Source organism: Arachis hypogaea, chromosome 16, assembly GCF_003086295.3.
Source record: "Arachis hypogaea cultivar Tifrunner chromosome 16, arahy.Tifrunner.gnm2.J5K5, whole genome shotgun sequence".
In the NCBI taxonomy this organism is placed as follows: domain Eukaryota; kingdom Viridiplantae; phylum Streptophyta; class Magnoliopsida; order Fabales; family Fabaceae; genus Arachis; species Arachis hypogaea.
Window position 1 is genome coordinate 23,045,149 of NC_092051.1, and position 15,254 is coordinate 23,060,402.

General features: G+C 39.6%; 2 protein-coding genes across 2 annotated transcripts; both read left to right on the plus strand.

Moving 5' to 3' along the window:
* Positions 1–11,882: 11,882 nt before the first annotated feature.
* LOC140180057 (uncharacterized) lies at positions 11,883–13,013 on the plus strand. Its single transcript, XM_072220448.1, has 3 exons — positions 11,883–12,560; positions 12,663–12,846; positions 12,943–13,013. Exons 1-3 carry the CDS (start codon positions 11,883–11,885, stop codon positions 13,011–13,013), a joined length of 933 nt encoding a protein of 310 aa, XP_072076549.1.
* A 57-nt stretch (positions 13,014–13,070) lies between these two features.
* Positions 13,071–14,885, plus strand: LOC112756860 (uncharacterized). Its single transcript, XM_025805470.1, has 2 exons — positions 13,071–14,017; positions 14,504–14,885. The coding sequence occupies exons 1-2, from the start codon at positions 13,071–13,073 to the stop codon at positions 14,883–14,885; spliced, it is 1,329 nt and encodes a 442-aa protein (XP_025661255.1).
* Positions 14,886–15,254: the final 369 nt, after the last annotated feature.

The following is a 15,254-nucleotide window of genomic DNA, read 5'->3' on the forward strand; positions in this document are numbered from 1 at the left end:
TACCCAGGTATCTCAAGCATATATTCATTCATTCCCAATCATGGATCAACATCCATCTCAGCCATCCGGCTTAAATTCATAATTCATAGTCAGCCATACGGCCCATAACTCATTCGGCAATCAGCCATAAATCAATATCATACACAGTCATTACGGCTCACGGTTCAATCCAAAACCAGCCAATATTCATAATCATACATAGCCATTCCGGCCCATAACAAAACAGCACTTCCACCACTCAACATCATCAGATTCATAAAACCGGCATTCAAGCCATAAATCACTTTTCTCAAGCCATTTCACTTTGAAAACAAATTTCAACTCTTTTCAGCCTTGGCTTTAAAGATCTCATTTCTCAAATCATCCCAGGCTCACAAGCCACTTCTACTCAAAGTGAGTTCCCTTTTTAAAACAAAGCCACTATCGGCATTCTCTTTCCAAAACTTCCAAAACCATGGCAAGTTAAGGATTTATTTCAAAGTATCCAAAATCACCCACCCAACAGTGGCAACTTACATCAATTCCTTAAAATTCATTGAAACTCTTAAAATCATAGATTCTCGGTTCAAGTAAATAAAATTGAATTTATTATGAAACCAAACCATACAAAATCACAAGTTCCAACCCGGTCCAAAAATCAACTCATTTGAAATGGAACCGGTTCATTTGAATCAAACCGCTTTCAGATTTCTTTTTGGAACCCATTTTTCCAACTCTTCCAAAATGCCTCAAACTTGATTAATCAATCAAAAGTCTAGGTTCCTTTAAAAATCACTAAAAACTCCTTTTTATATTGAAATCAATATTAGAGCATCATTATTTCCTTCAGTGATTCAAACGGTAAAAATAGTTCAGTTCTAAATAAGCCGAACTCAACGTATAAGGTTCATCAAATAAATTAAGCTGGAAAGCATAAATACCCTCTTAATAAATCAAATAATACAATTTCTCAAATCCAAACCTTTTAAATAACCTTTCAAACAAGACTATGATTTTATAGAAATTTCGGCAGCACCTCCCCTAAAACTTGGACTTTTGCCACCCGGTTCGGGTCCCAACTAAACTGTTCCTCATTCCTTTTCAACAACACAAAATCAGAAATCAATTCAAATCAAGATAAATCCAACAATCGCCTCAGTGGCGTATCTCAAGGATACTATTTCAAAATCAACTCAATATCAATCGATTTAACTCATTTCCAAAGCTTTAAAGAATCGATTCAGCAATAAATCATTTGTCCGAAACCAAGTCAATTAAAGTAAACCAGGCTGAACTCAAAAGTGTTCTATCTTTCACATCATCCAAATAATTGACTCAATTCAAACCAATCCTCAACGGATTAAACTCATTTTAAATCTTTAAAGAATCAACTTCCAAAGATTACATTTCACAAAGCCGCACAACAATTCAGCCAAACAAACATTCATAATCATTCGATACAATCAATTTATACATAAGGCCGATACAATCACCAAATACACATTTTCTCACAACAGTATCCATATGTAATAATTCCAATACATAAAGCATAGTTTTTGGAAAGCGCCCCTACCTCAAAACGCAATTCCATAACCCAAACGTCTCACAGAGTCCTTTCTGCCTCAACCCGAGGTCAACAATCAAAATCCCGGCAGCCAAAACCTCGGTTCCAAGCCACTTTCGCAACGGTCTCAACAACTCTAATCGCAACATACAACAACCGAAACTCAATCTCATAGCAATTAACGCCATAAACATCAGCGTGAGATTACAGAACAGTAACCAAAAGGGCTTTCATATCGAAAACGCTTACCAAAACCAAGAAAGAACGGCCAAATCAAGCAACGGTAGTCCCGGCGGTGGTTCTGGCAGCAATCGCACTACACCCGATGACCAGAACGGCAGCAATCAGAACTCAAACCTATATTACCAAACCTCAGAGTCTTTAACCAAGCATTACAGAATACTGACTAAAAGGGCTTTCCGAAATAACACGCTTACCGCAACAAGGGAAGAACTACACCGAGTAGCGGCAGCCCCGATGGTGGTTCCAGCAACACCCGCGCCACTCCCGGTGAGCGTAACGGTGAAAGAAGCGATGCAGCCGCTCCGAATGGCAAGCACCGCGACGAACAACGCCAGCGGCGGTGAATGGCAGTAGCTTCGGCGTGGGTCCGGCGGTGGCAACTCGCAATAACTCCAAACGACACCGCTTCAGTGGCGGTTTCCGGCGGCAGTGGCGGTGTGCAGCTCGATGGCAGGCTACACCCGCGGCAGCAACGGCAGTCACAGTGGCCCTCTGCCTCGCAGCTCTGCCTCCTTTCCTCCACGCCTCTGTCAGCGACAGCCAAGGCTCCAACTGGCAACAGCGGCTGACTCCACCCAAGGCGACAATGACTGTTCAGATAGCAGCGGTCGCATACGGTGGCGCGCGGCAACAGCCACGAGTCCCTCTCTACGCGAGGTTGACTCCACGCCTTCCTCTTTCTCCAATTCGAACCTGACAGAGGAATCCACGACGGCGACGAGGAAAACTTGACGGCGACGTCGGCGCGGTCACGCGAAACGGCGACCCCGCAGCTCTAACGGCGACCCCGCAGCTCTGTCGGTGGCAGCAGCGCGGCCCTCTTCTCTTCTTTTTCTCCTGGCGACAGCAACGGCGACGGCACTCCTTGCCGGCACCGCACCATCCCACGCCTCCGGTTTCCCCTCCTCTGGCTCACCCCTGACTCGTCACTCTCCCTCTCTGTTCTGTTTCTGTTGGAGGGATTTTGGGTGGCAGCGCGTGTTTCAAGCCTTGGGGGGAAGTGTTTGCTGAAGAAGGGTTGCGGCTGCTAGGTTTGTGAAGGGAACCGGGTCATGGGTTAGGGTTTTTGGGTTAGGGTTTCATTTTCAAAAATTAGGGTTAGGGGCATTTTAGTAATTTCAGATGAAATTGGGAATAATGTAGTAATTGAAACCCAAATTAAATCCAACACTAATTGTATATAGAAAAATGCTATTTGCTCATCAATCTTACAAATTATTTTTCATAAAATGCCCAAATCAAAATAATTAGAAATAATATAATTAAACCCTTTATTTTCCAAAGTAACAGTATTAATATTTAAAATATTAATTATTTAATCCGAATCATATAAAAATCCTTATTATTTCACAACTACCAACTTTATAATATAATTATAGAAAATAATCCAGAAATTATCAAATTGGATAATAAATCATAACTTGTCTCAAATTCAATAAATCACAACTTGCCTTAATTATCTTTAATAAAATAGTTTCTGAAATTAAGGCTATAAATAACTATGTGATTTGAGACTTGATCATAAAAAGACTTTTCAAAGATTCTGGGTCTTACATTCTACCCACCTTATAAAAATTTTCGCCCTCGAAAATTGATACAAAACGAAAGAAATTCCATAACAGTTCACTCTTAAACACATTTAAGGAAGAAGCAAAAATATCTCAAAATATAAACATATATACGGTTTTCAAATACTTTGATTGTCATATGCATAAGGATGCCAAGGTAGAAGTGTGAGTGCAAAGCAAACGCTACAAGGTAGGCTCAATGCAAAAGGTGACATGGGTCAAACATGTGATAGTAAGGTAAGGCATTGAAGGTTATAAAACAGGATGAGGTTACAACGACGTGCTCAACATCTACACACTAATCTCACCTCAACCTCAAAGCTTCAACCTTCCAACTCCATCAAGCACCTTACAATTCTCGTATCTGATCATAAGCCTAACAATCGCAAGCTCGTTTGCAAGGGACAGAACACCCACAACTCCTAACGTTGTACACCTACCGCTTCAACTTCCGTATACACATATCATGTCTTAAAGAACTAACGCATCGTGTTACTATGTCTACAAATCACACGTGATATCAAAACAATTCTCGAGTCTACTCAAAAGGATACAAGATTCTAGAAAGGAGAGTCAAATGTCAAAGATAGTACTCCTAGATTTTGAGAGAATGTATCCAACTCCAGATAAACAAGGGTGCTCAAGCAAAGAAGTTTGCCAGAAATAAATCGATTAACAACTCCAAAAATAACCCTTAGATCAAGGAAATTCAATTGGATCAATAAGAAGAAAACTAGCGCATCAGTTTGAAACAAACTCAAACTGAGTCGAAGAAGTATGAGGTTTACAGCAGAGAATATCTCAAACCCAAGACAAGGCTCACAGAACTCAAGAGCACGATTAAAATACTTCCGAATACTCTGTTCGTTAAAAGAGTCGAAAATTTTGCAAAAAAATCACCTCGCAGGCTAACAGAAAAGTTAAGCAACAACCATTCTTCAAGAGAGTATCAAAAACATAAACGTGGCTTTGCTTTAATACAAGTTCATGTTGAAGTATATTATATAGAGTTTTAAAACAACATGTACACAGGTTTGGTTAAGCGCTAAAATATTTCCTCAAATATTTTAGAAAGACAGTTACGTGCATAGCTTAACCAAAAGCAGTTCATGAAAACTTGGAAGTAATCAAATGCTTATTCAAAAATTCTAAAAATTCATATTCAAACAAGCGTGTATAATATTTATAGCATGGACGCAAGAGGAAGTTAAACTCTCTTTAGAAAAGAAATTCCGAGGTAGAAATTTGCTTACAATTTAGTAAAGAAAATAAGTGGTGCGTTACAAACGAACCGATTTCCACTAAACAAGGAAGCTCTCCAAAACCTTATTTAAAATAGCGCATGCCAACTTTAAGAACAATTTTGTCAAAATCGAATAATGGTTTCACTCTCAATCAAGCAACAGAAAGTAAATTCCGTTTAAAACTTCTTACAAGAGAATTCGAAACTTCTTTAAAAGATTCAAAACAAGACTCCAAAAGTGTTCTTGAAATCACCACCTCAGAAGAACATTCAAGAAGTTTAAGATGTACTAAAAAGAAGTCAAGCCATGCAAGAAAGGATCTTAAACCAAGATAGCTCAAACAAGATCCACTAGGCATGAGACATCAAATAAGCTTTCAATTGACTCAAAAGAATACAAAAGTCATAAAAAAAGACAACTTAACCATTAGTAATTTCTCAGGGATAAATCTTTGACTAAAAACTCTTGTAAAGACAATGAGAGGATAAACGGTGCACGAAATTGAAACAAATCAAGTTGACTCACATAAGAGTGAGATTCACAAGAGAGGAAAAACCAAGATCAATGGTAATGTGCACAAGATGTAAAAGGTTAGTTAAAAACAAAGTCAAACATGACACTCATGGAGATGGAAAGCTTAGGAGAGAATGAGTCCGTTCATAAGAAGAAAGATGCGAGTCCAACACTTTCAAGAGAACAACAATGGCATGAATCATATAGCATGCTAAATCAAACTCAATTCAAAATAAGTTAAGTAAAGCTTATCAAACGAAACTCAACCGAGACAAAAGTAGTAAATCCTTTCTTTTCAAAATTTTGAAAAATATCCAAATACATAATCAAATGAAGATGTGCATTGGAATTATAGTAAAATTACTAGAAAGCCAAATTGTAATTTAAGGTAAATGCAGTTCCATAAACCAGTAAAAGCACATGCGAGGCATTAGAAATAAATAGTTGTTAAACTGTATAAGAAATCTTCAAAGTTCCACATATAGATAAGTGTATATCTAGTCAACAGCAATTTTTATAAAAATCTCAAAATTAGCTGTAATCACTGTCAAATAAGAAGAAAACTGAATCAACAAGTTCTCTAAGAATGAACTCGGAACCCGGAGTTAAAAGTCACAGCACATTAAGACAAGTTCAAGGCTGTATCAAAGAATACTTGAATCAAGAAGAACTCAAACAGAGAAAGATAGATACAACAAGGATTTCAAACAAGCATATGCACTTAAGATAAAACAAGAATGCATATGAATAGAGGAATAGAGTTGAAAAATCAAACTACTTTTTAAAAGGATTAGCAAACAAGAACTTCAAGTTAGGATACGAAAGAACAGGTCGACTCGAACAGAATTCAAGACACACAACTGAATAGCCTCGAGAAATAGTTTCCAACATTCCCAAAACCCGCAGTTCGCTTTACTCGAAACTCGTATATCATCTATGATAACCCATCAGTGCTTTCATATACATAATTCACTAGTATTAAGCCGGCCAAACTTAATACCAAGAATTTTGCAATGCAAGACTAACAGCGTTAATCAATAGACCATCATGTGCATAAAGCTCTAATTCTCGTCATTCGACAAGACCTAATACATGACAAACGCTCAGAGTATGCAATTGAAGCATAGTCGGTCCATTCCTCAGGCTCTACAGGAAGGACTGCTCTGATACCATAATGTAACAGCCCAGACCACCCGCTAGCACGATATTGTCCGCTTTGGCACACAAGGCCTCACGGTTTTGCCTTTGACGATAGGGATGATAGCCGAAGCCCCCCACACTCACTCGTCAAAACGTGTCATGCTAGGGAGAGGTATCCACACCCTTATAAGGCATGCTTCGTTCCCCTCTCCAACCGATGTGGGCCTTACAATCCACCCACGATTATGAATCACTGGTACGGTTTATCTTCACGTATCCTATTACAGTAATTCCCAAAAACCCTCTACTGAGAACCCTTTCGAGGATGATGTTCTCACCCCCCCTACATTTTTCCCCTTTCAGGATATGGGCGCAGAAGTTATGAAGAGCTTATTTAATTGTTGTTGTGATACTCTGTATTGTTTTAGTTATGGTTTATTGTACCCTCGCCTTTATCTTGATATAATCTGTAAGAGGGATAGGAATTGTATTGGTTAATGCTTGTAATATTATATATGTATATGTATATACATATGGATGTACTCTTTATGAGTTTTGCAAGTTGTATGGTATTTATGGATGTATGATATCGGATGAAAGTACTTTTGGATCGGTATTACGGTTTAAAGTTTTTAAACAGGCTCATATTTTAGTATTAAATAGTATAAAAGTCGTCGTAATGTCCGAGCTATCAGAGTCGCGCAGCCGGAAGTGTGAACTTTATAGCCTTAATTTCAGAAACTATTTTATTAAAGATAATTAAGGCAAGTTGTGATTTATTGAATTTGAGACAAGTTATGATTTATTATCCAATTTGATAATTACTGGATTATTTTCTATAATTATATTATAAAGTTGGTAGTTGTGAAATAATAAGGATTTTTATATGATTCGGATTAAATAATTAATATTTTAAATATTAATACTGTTACTTTGGAAAATAAAGGGTTTAATTATATTATTTCTAATTATTTTGATTTGGGCATTTTATGAAAAATAATTTGTAAGATTGATGAGCAAATAGCATTTTTCTATATACAATTAGTGTTGGATTTAATTTGGGTTTCAATTACTACATTATTCCCAATTTCATCTGAAATTACTAAAATGCCCCTAACCCTAATTTTTGAAAATGAAACCCTAACCCTGAAACCCTAACCCATGACCCGGTTCCCTTCACAAACCCAGCAGCCGCAACCCTTCTTTAGCAAACACTTCCCCCCAAGGCTTGAAACACGCGCTGCCACCCAAAATCCCTCCAACAGAAACAGAACAGAGAGAGAGAGAGTGACGAGTCAGGGGTGAGCCAGAGGAGGGGAAGCCGGAGGCGTGGGATGGTGCGGTGCCAACAAGGAGTGCCGTCGCCGTTGCTGTCGCCAGGAGAAAAAGAAGAGAAGAGGGCCGCGCTGCTGCCGCCGACAGAGCTGCGGGGTCGCCGTCAGAGCTGCGGGGTCGCCGTTTTGCGTGACCGCGCCGACGTCGCCGTCAAGTTTTCCTCGTCGCCGTCGTGGATTCCTCTGTCAGGTTCGAATTGGAGAAAGAGGAAGGCGTGGAGTCAACCTCGCGTAGAGAGGGACTCGTGGCTGTTGCCGCGCGCCACCGTATGCGACCGCTGCTATCTGAACAGTCATTGTCGCCTTGGGTGGAGTCAGCCGCTGTTGCCAGTTGGAGCCTTGGCTGTCGCTGACAGAGGCGTGGAGGAAGGGAGGCAGAGCTGCGAGGCAGAGGGCCACTGTGACTACCGTTGCTGCCGCGGGTGTAGCCTGCCATCGAGCTGCACACCGCCATTGCCGCCGGAAACCGCCACTGAAGCGGTGTCGTTTGGAGTTATTGCGAGTTGCCACCACCGGACCCACGCCGAAGCTACTGCCATTCACGGCCGCTGGCGTTGTTCGTCGCGGTGCTTGCCATTCGGAGCGGCTGCATCGCTTCTTTCACCGTTACGCTCACCGGGAGTGGCGCGGGTGTTGCTGGAACCACCATCGGGGTTGCCGCTACTCGGTGTAGTTCTTCCCTTGTTGCGGTAAGCGTGTTATTTTGGAAAGCCCTTTTAGTCAGTATTCTGTAATGCTTGGTTAAAGACTCTGAGGTTTGGTAACATAGGTTTGAGTTCTGATTGCTGCCGTTCTGGTCATCGGGTGTAGTGCGATTGCTGCCAGAACCACCGCCGGGACTACCGTTGCTTGATTTGGCCGTTCTTTCTTGGTTTTGGTAAGCGTTTTCGATATGAAAGCCCTTTTGGTTACTGTTCTGTAATCTCACGCTGATGTTTATGGTGTTAATTGCTATGAGATTGAGTTTCGGTTGTTGTATGTTGCGATTAGAGTTGTTGAGACCGTTGCGAAAGTGGCTTGGAACCGAGGTTTTGGCTGCCGGGATTTTGATTGTTGACCTCGGGTTGAGGCAGAAAGGACTCTGTGAGACGTTTGGGTTATGGAATTGCGTTTTGAGGTAGGGGCGCTTTCCAAAAACTATGCTTTATGTATTGGAATTATTACATATGGATACTGTTGTGAGAAAATGTGTATTTGGTGATTGTATCGGCCTTATGTATAAATTGATTGTATCGAATGATTATGAATGTTTGTTTGGCTGAATTGTTGTGCGGCTTTGTGAAATGTAATCTTTGGAAGTTGATTCTTTAAAGATTTAAAATGAGTTTAATCCGTTGAGGATTGGTTTGAATTGAGTCAATTATTTGGATGATGTGAAAGATAGAACACTTTTGAGTTCATCCTGGTTTACTTTAATTGACTTGGTTTCGGACAAATGATTTATTGTTGAATCGATTCTTTAAAGCTTTGGAAATGAGTTAAATCGATTGATATTGAGTTGATTTTGAAATAGTATCCTTGAGATACGCCACTGAGGCGATTGTTGGATTTAGCTTGATTTGAATTGATTTCTGATTTTGTGTTGTTGAAAAGGAATGAGGAACGGTTTAGTTGGGACCCGAACCGGGTGGCAAAAGTCCTAGTTTTAGGGGAGGTGCTGCCGAAATTTCTATAAAATCTTAGTCTTGTTTGAAAGGTTATTTAAAAGGTTTGGATTTGAGAAATTGTATTATTTGATTTATTAAGAGGGTATTTATGCTTTCCAGCTTAATTTATTTGATGAACCTTATACGTTGAGTTCGGCTTATTTAGAACTGAACTATTTTTACCGTTTGAATCACTGAAGGAAATAATGATGCTCTAATATTGATTTCAATATAAAAAGGAGTTTTTAGTGATTTTTAAAGGAACCTAGACTTTTGATTGATTAATCAAGTTTGAGGCATTTTGGAAGAGTTGGAAAAATGGGTTCCAAAAAGAAATCTGAAAGCGGTTTGATTCAAATGAACCGGTTCTATTTCAAATGAGTTGATTTTTGGACCGGGTTGGAACTTATGATTTTGTATGGTTTGGTTTCATAATAAATTCAATTTTATTTACTTGAACTGAGAATCTATGATTTTAAGAGTTTCAATGAATTTTAAGGAATTGATGTAAGTTGACCTTCCCCTAAAGACTTGGGACTCTGCCGAAAAACTTTTGTTATGAAATTCTACTGTTGGGTGGGTGATTTTGGATACTTTGAAATAAATCCTTAACTTGCCATGGTTTTGGAAGTTTTGGAAAGAGAATGCCGATAGTGGCTTTGTTTTAAAAAGGGAACTCACTTTGAGTAGAAGTGGCTTGTGAGCCTGAGATGATTTGAGAAATGAGATCTTTAAAGCCAAGGCTGAAAAGAGTTGAAATTTGTTTTCAAAGTGAAATGGCTTGAGAAAAGTGATTTATGGCTTGAATGCCGGTTTTATGAATCTGATGATGTTGAGTGGTGGAAGTGCTGTTTTGTTATGGGCCGGAATGGCTATGTATGATTATGAATATTGGCTTGTTTTGGATTGAACCGTGAGCCGTAATGGCTGTGTATGATATTGATTTATGGCTGATTGCCGAATGAGTTATGGGCCGTATGGCTGACTATGAATTATGAATTTAAGCCGGATGGCTGAGATGGATGTTGATCCATGACTGGAAATGAATGAATATATGCTTGAGATACCTGGGTAGTAGCAAGCGTTGTGGTTCGTCCCACTTGCTCCAGGTCAGAGACTGTGACGCCTGGGTAGTAGCGGTAGTAGTGGTGATTCCACTCGCTCCAGGTTGAGCTGTTAAACACCCGCCTGGGTAGTAGCCGCAGTAGTGGTTATTCCACTGGCTCTGGGTTGAGCGGGTAGTAGCAATGGGGTTGTAGCTCAAACCTACTTGCTCCGCGATGGGTGTTTCTGTCCATGGTTAGCTACCAGGACGTGTCGGGTTGGCTATATAACCGATAGATGATATCATCAGCCACTAGGACAGGCATGCATCATATGCATCTATGTGACATTGTTTGGGTGTGCATATTGTACGTGGTTTGCCTTTGTGATTAACTGCTAATTGTTCTACTTGCTGTAACTGTTTGTTTGTGCTTGAACTTCCTATTTGTGTTTGCATCTGGGACTCTGTTGGATTGTGGTGATTAGTTGATGGTTGGATTGTTTGGGCCTAGGGCCGTGGTTGGAATGAGATGAACCGATGGTTGATTTTGGTTTCGTGTTTCTAGTTGGGAATAAAATATGAAAGGCTACTTTGGTTCAGTATAGATAAACCATTTTGAAAGGCTTTGATGTTTTGAGAATTGAACGGTTCCTCTTTTAGAAAAGATTTCCGACTTTACTTTTATTGTAAACAGTTGTTTTTGAAAAGAGGCATAAGTCGGTTATTAATCACTGGTACGGTTTATCTTCATGTATCCTATTACAGTAATTCCCAAAAACCCTCTACGGAGAACCCTTTCGAGGATGATGTTCTCACCCCCCTACATTTTTTCCCCTTTCAGGATATGGGCGCAGAAGCTACGAAGAGCTTATTTAATTGTTGTTGTGATGCTCTGTATTATTTTAGTTATGGTTTATTGTACCCTCGCCTTTATCTTGATATAATCTGTAAGAGGGATAGGAATTGTATTGGTTAATGTTTGTAATATTATTTACGTATATGTATGTATATATATATATATATATATATATATATATATATATATATATATATATATATATATATATATATATATATATATATATATATATATATATATGGATGTACTCTTTATGAGTTTTTGTAAGTTGTATGGTATCTATGGATGTACGTTATCGAACGAAAGTAATTTTCGGGAGCGGTTTTGCGGTTTAAAGTTTTAAACAGGCTCATATTTTAGTATTAAATAGTATAAGTGTCATCGTAATGTCCGAGCTATCAGAGTTGCACAGCCGGAAGCGTGAGCTTTGGTAGTTAGGGTGTTACATTATGGTATCAGAGCCAGAGCTCGGATCGATGTGCCAGCGAGGGCGCTGGACTCCCTTAGGGGGGTGGATTGTAAGGCCCACATCGGTTGGAGAGGGGAACGAAGCATGCCTTATAAGGGTGTGGATATCTCTCCCTAGCATGACGCGTTTTGACGAGTGAGTGTGGGGGGTTTCGGCTATCATCCCTATCGTCAAAGGCAAAACCGTGAGGCCTTGTGTGCCAAAGCGGACAATATCGTGCTAGCGGGTGGTCTGGGCTGTTACACTGTAATGGGGAAAAGTCTCTCTTCCCCGAGTAAATGCTTGAAATCTTCTTGGACCCCTCTGCAGAAGGAAACCATTTTAGAAAACATATTCGTGGATACAATCATGTATTTTCCTTCACTTCGTGTGGTGTGCACATAGACGAACAACTGGCTATAATAGGTCGTGGTATATATACATTTCGTGCTCAAGGCTCAATATATCACAATATAGGGGGATTTCATCCAAATCAGGACATGCGGCCACAGTTTTTGCAACTGTACATATATGATACTGACCACGAGTTGCAGAATAGGATGCTGGAGAACACACAACTACATGAAACATTAGTTTTCAAGTTACAACAATTGCTACACCGGTATAATCCTTTTCTCCATGTGTTTCGCCAGCTTGCACAACGGTCAGATGTACATGAGTGTTGTTTGGTCATTAGAGAGCGACCTGCTAATCAGCCACAATATAGTCTTCCAACTGCGTCGCGGGTAGCAGCTATAATTGTTGGTGATGACGTTGAAACAATGATTCGTGGGCGAGATATTAAGGTGCAAACTCATGCTGGTAGCCTACGAAGGATTCAGGAATTCGTTGGCTATTACGATCCACTACAATATCCTCTTCTTTTTCCATTTGGAACTCATGGATGGGATATCAATACCCGAAGTCAAAGTGGCGGCAAAGTATCATGCCGAACATATAATAGCTATATGCTCCAGGTACAAATTCCCATTTCCTACGCAGTATAGACTTCAATAAAATTCTGCCAAAAAATTATTCAATGTATCTAATCTTTTTTGCAAATTCTTAAAAATTTGTAGATCCGCCCCGATGATCATTCCACCGTATTGCAAGCAGGGCGACTACTACAACAATATGTTTTTGATAACTATGTGAAAATTAAAACCGGAAAGTTAAGATGGGTTCGAACTAGACAGAAGAAATTACGGGCTGAATTATACAAAGGCTTACAAGATGCTTTGCACACAGGAGAAACCAATGCAGGTAAATATTGTATCTAATTTCTACTTCGTAAATCATTAAGAATTACCCAAAATAATTATTAAAACTAATAATATTTCTCTATATATTTGTCTTCAGAAAATATTGGAAGAAAAAGAACAATATTACCATCGTCGTTCATTGGTAGCCGTCGCGACATGACCCAATGATATGAAGATGGAATTGCGATTGTTCTTAAAGAGGGTAAGCCAGATATTTTTCTCACAATGACATGCAATCCATCTTGGACTGAAATAACTTCAGAACTCAACCCAGTTCAAACTCCACAATATCGTCCAGATCTAACAACAAGAATTTTTCGAGCCAAATTTGAACAGCTAAAAGAGGATGTAATTACTAAGGGTGTCTTGAAAAAGGTGAAGAGCTATATTTATGTCACTGAGTTTCAAAAAAGAGGGTTGCCACATGTACATATGTTGTTAATCTTAGAGAACAATGACAAGTTAATTGATCCGGAGCATTATGATAGTTTGGTACGTGCAGAGATACCATCTAAAGAAGTAGAACCACACCTACATGATGCAGTGTTAAAACATATGATTCATGGTCCTTGCGGAATACTTGATCAATCTTCGCCCTGTATGAAAAATGGCCAATATAAACGAAACTACCCAAAAGAGTTCGCAGCAGAAACACGAAGAGGTGACGACTCATATCCGCAATATAGGCGACGATTCGACACTTCAGTACCGATTAACCAAAATGTCACAGTTGACAATAGATGGGTAGTTCCGTACAACCCTTGGCTACTACTAAAGTATGATTGTCATATTAATGTTGAGATATGTAGTAGCATAAAGAGTATAAAGTATCTCTGCAAATATTGCTACAAGGGTCCAGACCGAGTTGCAATGGAAGTTCACAACGGTTCTAATGTTGACGAGGTCCAACAGTTTGTTGATGCAAGATGGATCGCTGCTCCAGAGGCATGTTGGAGAATATTTAAATTTAACCTTTACCGAATGTATCCATCAGTGGAAAGGTTACAAATTCATTTGCCAAATCAACATCAAGTGAGCTTCTATGATCACCAAACCATTCCTGAAATACTTAATGATGATTATTTCTCTAGAACAATGCTCACTGAGTTCTTTGCCCTAAATCGTGAGGAGGACCAACAATCTAGGCATCTTCTGTACAGGAAAATTCCAGAGTATTACACTTGGCACAACAAGAAAAAGGAATGGCGTCAGCGCAAGACATAGAGAAGATCCATCGGTCGAATTTATACTGTATCACCTTCAGAAGGAGAAAAATTCTATTTGCGTATTCTATTATCTAATGTCAGAGGACTAATCAGTTGGGATGACTTGCTAATAGTGAATGGGGTCCAATATTCGTCCTTCAAGCAATCTGCTCAACACTGAGGATTGTTAGAGAGTGACAGTAGCATCCGTGCGTGTTTGGTTGAGGCTTCTGTTTTACGATTGCCATGTGTTTTACGATTGCCATCCGTGCGTGTTTGCAACCATCTTATGGTGGATGATTATCCGTCAGCCAGCACCACAACAGCCTTAGTGTTCACAAATCGGCTACTCAGGGATATAAATGATATACTCCTTCAGCACGAAAAATAGATTACACAATACGATTTGCCAGCTCTAACTCATGAAAATGACAATGACAACTCAATACCCAGAGTTATCCAAGAAGAACTGTCTGTCGAAGTACCTCAGGAAGACCTGTGTTCCGTAGCAAGATTGAACAATGACCAATCTAAAGCTTTCAAGTGCATTATGAATACAATTGATCGAAGAGAAAGTGGAGTGTTCTTTGTTGATGGGCCAGGAGGATCAGGCAAAACATTTCTTTACAGAGCTATAATTGCAGAATTGAGAAATAAGGGTCATATTGTCTTGGTAACTGCATCATCAGGAATAGCCACAACATTATTACCTGGGAGTCGAACAGCTCATTCTAGGTTTAAGATCCCAATTAATGCAGAACCATCATCCATTTGCAACATAAGCAAACAATCAGATCTTGCAAAGCTGATTAGACAAACAACGGTAATCATCTGAGATGAAGCACCTATGGTAAATAAAGAATCGGTGCAATCATTAGACCACACTCTGAGAGATATATTAGCAAACGATATGCCATTTGGAGGAAAAGTGATGGTGATGGGAGAAGATTTCTGCCAAATACTGCCTGTGGTACCGAAAGGTAGTAAGTCACAAATGATTTCAGCTTCTATAGTTAAGTCTCATTTATGGGCTTCCACTAAAATTCTCCATTTGCGACAAAATATGCGATCTTCTAATGATCATGTTTTTGCTGAGTATCTTATACGCATTGGTGATGGAATTGAGCCCACCATACATGAAGACTTTGTACGGATACAAGCAAATATGGCAATTCCATGGGAGGGTGAAACATCGTTACACAAG

Excerpts from the sequence above, each read along its gene's own strand:
- LOC140180057 (XM_072220448.1), top strand. The coding sequence starts at position 11,883 with ATGCTTGAAATCTTCTTGGACCCCTCTGCAGAAGGAAACCATTTTAGA. Across the intron at positions 12,561-12,662 it reads ATAATAGCTATATGCTCCAG|ATCCGCCCCGATGATCATTC; the intron begins GTACAAATTCCC and ends AAAAATTTGTAG. Across the intron at positions 12,847-12,942 it reads CACAGGAGAAACCAATGCAG|AAAATATTGGAAGAAAAAGA; the intron begins GTAAATATTGTA and ends ATTTGTCTTCAG.
- LOC112756860 (XM_025805470.1), top strand. The coding sequence starts at position 13,071 with ATGACATGCAATCCATCTTGGACTGAAATAACTTCAGAACTCAACCCA. Across the intron at positions 14,018-14,503 it reads CTGTACAGGAAAATTCCAGA|AGTTATCCAAGAAGAACTGT; the intron begins GTATTACACTTG and ends CTCAATACCCAG.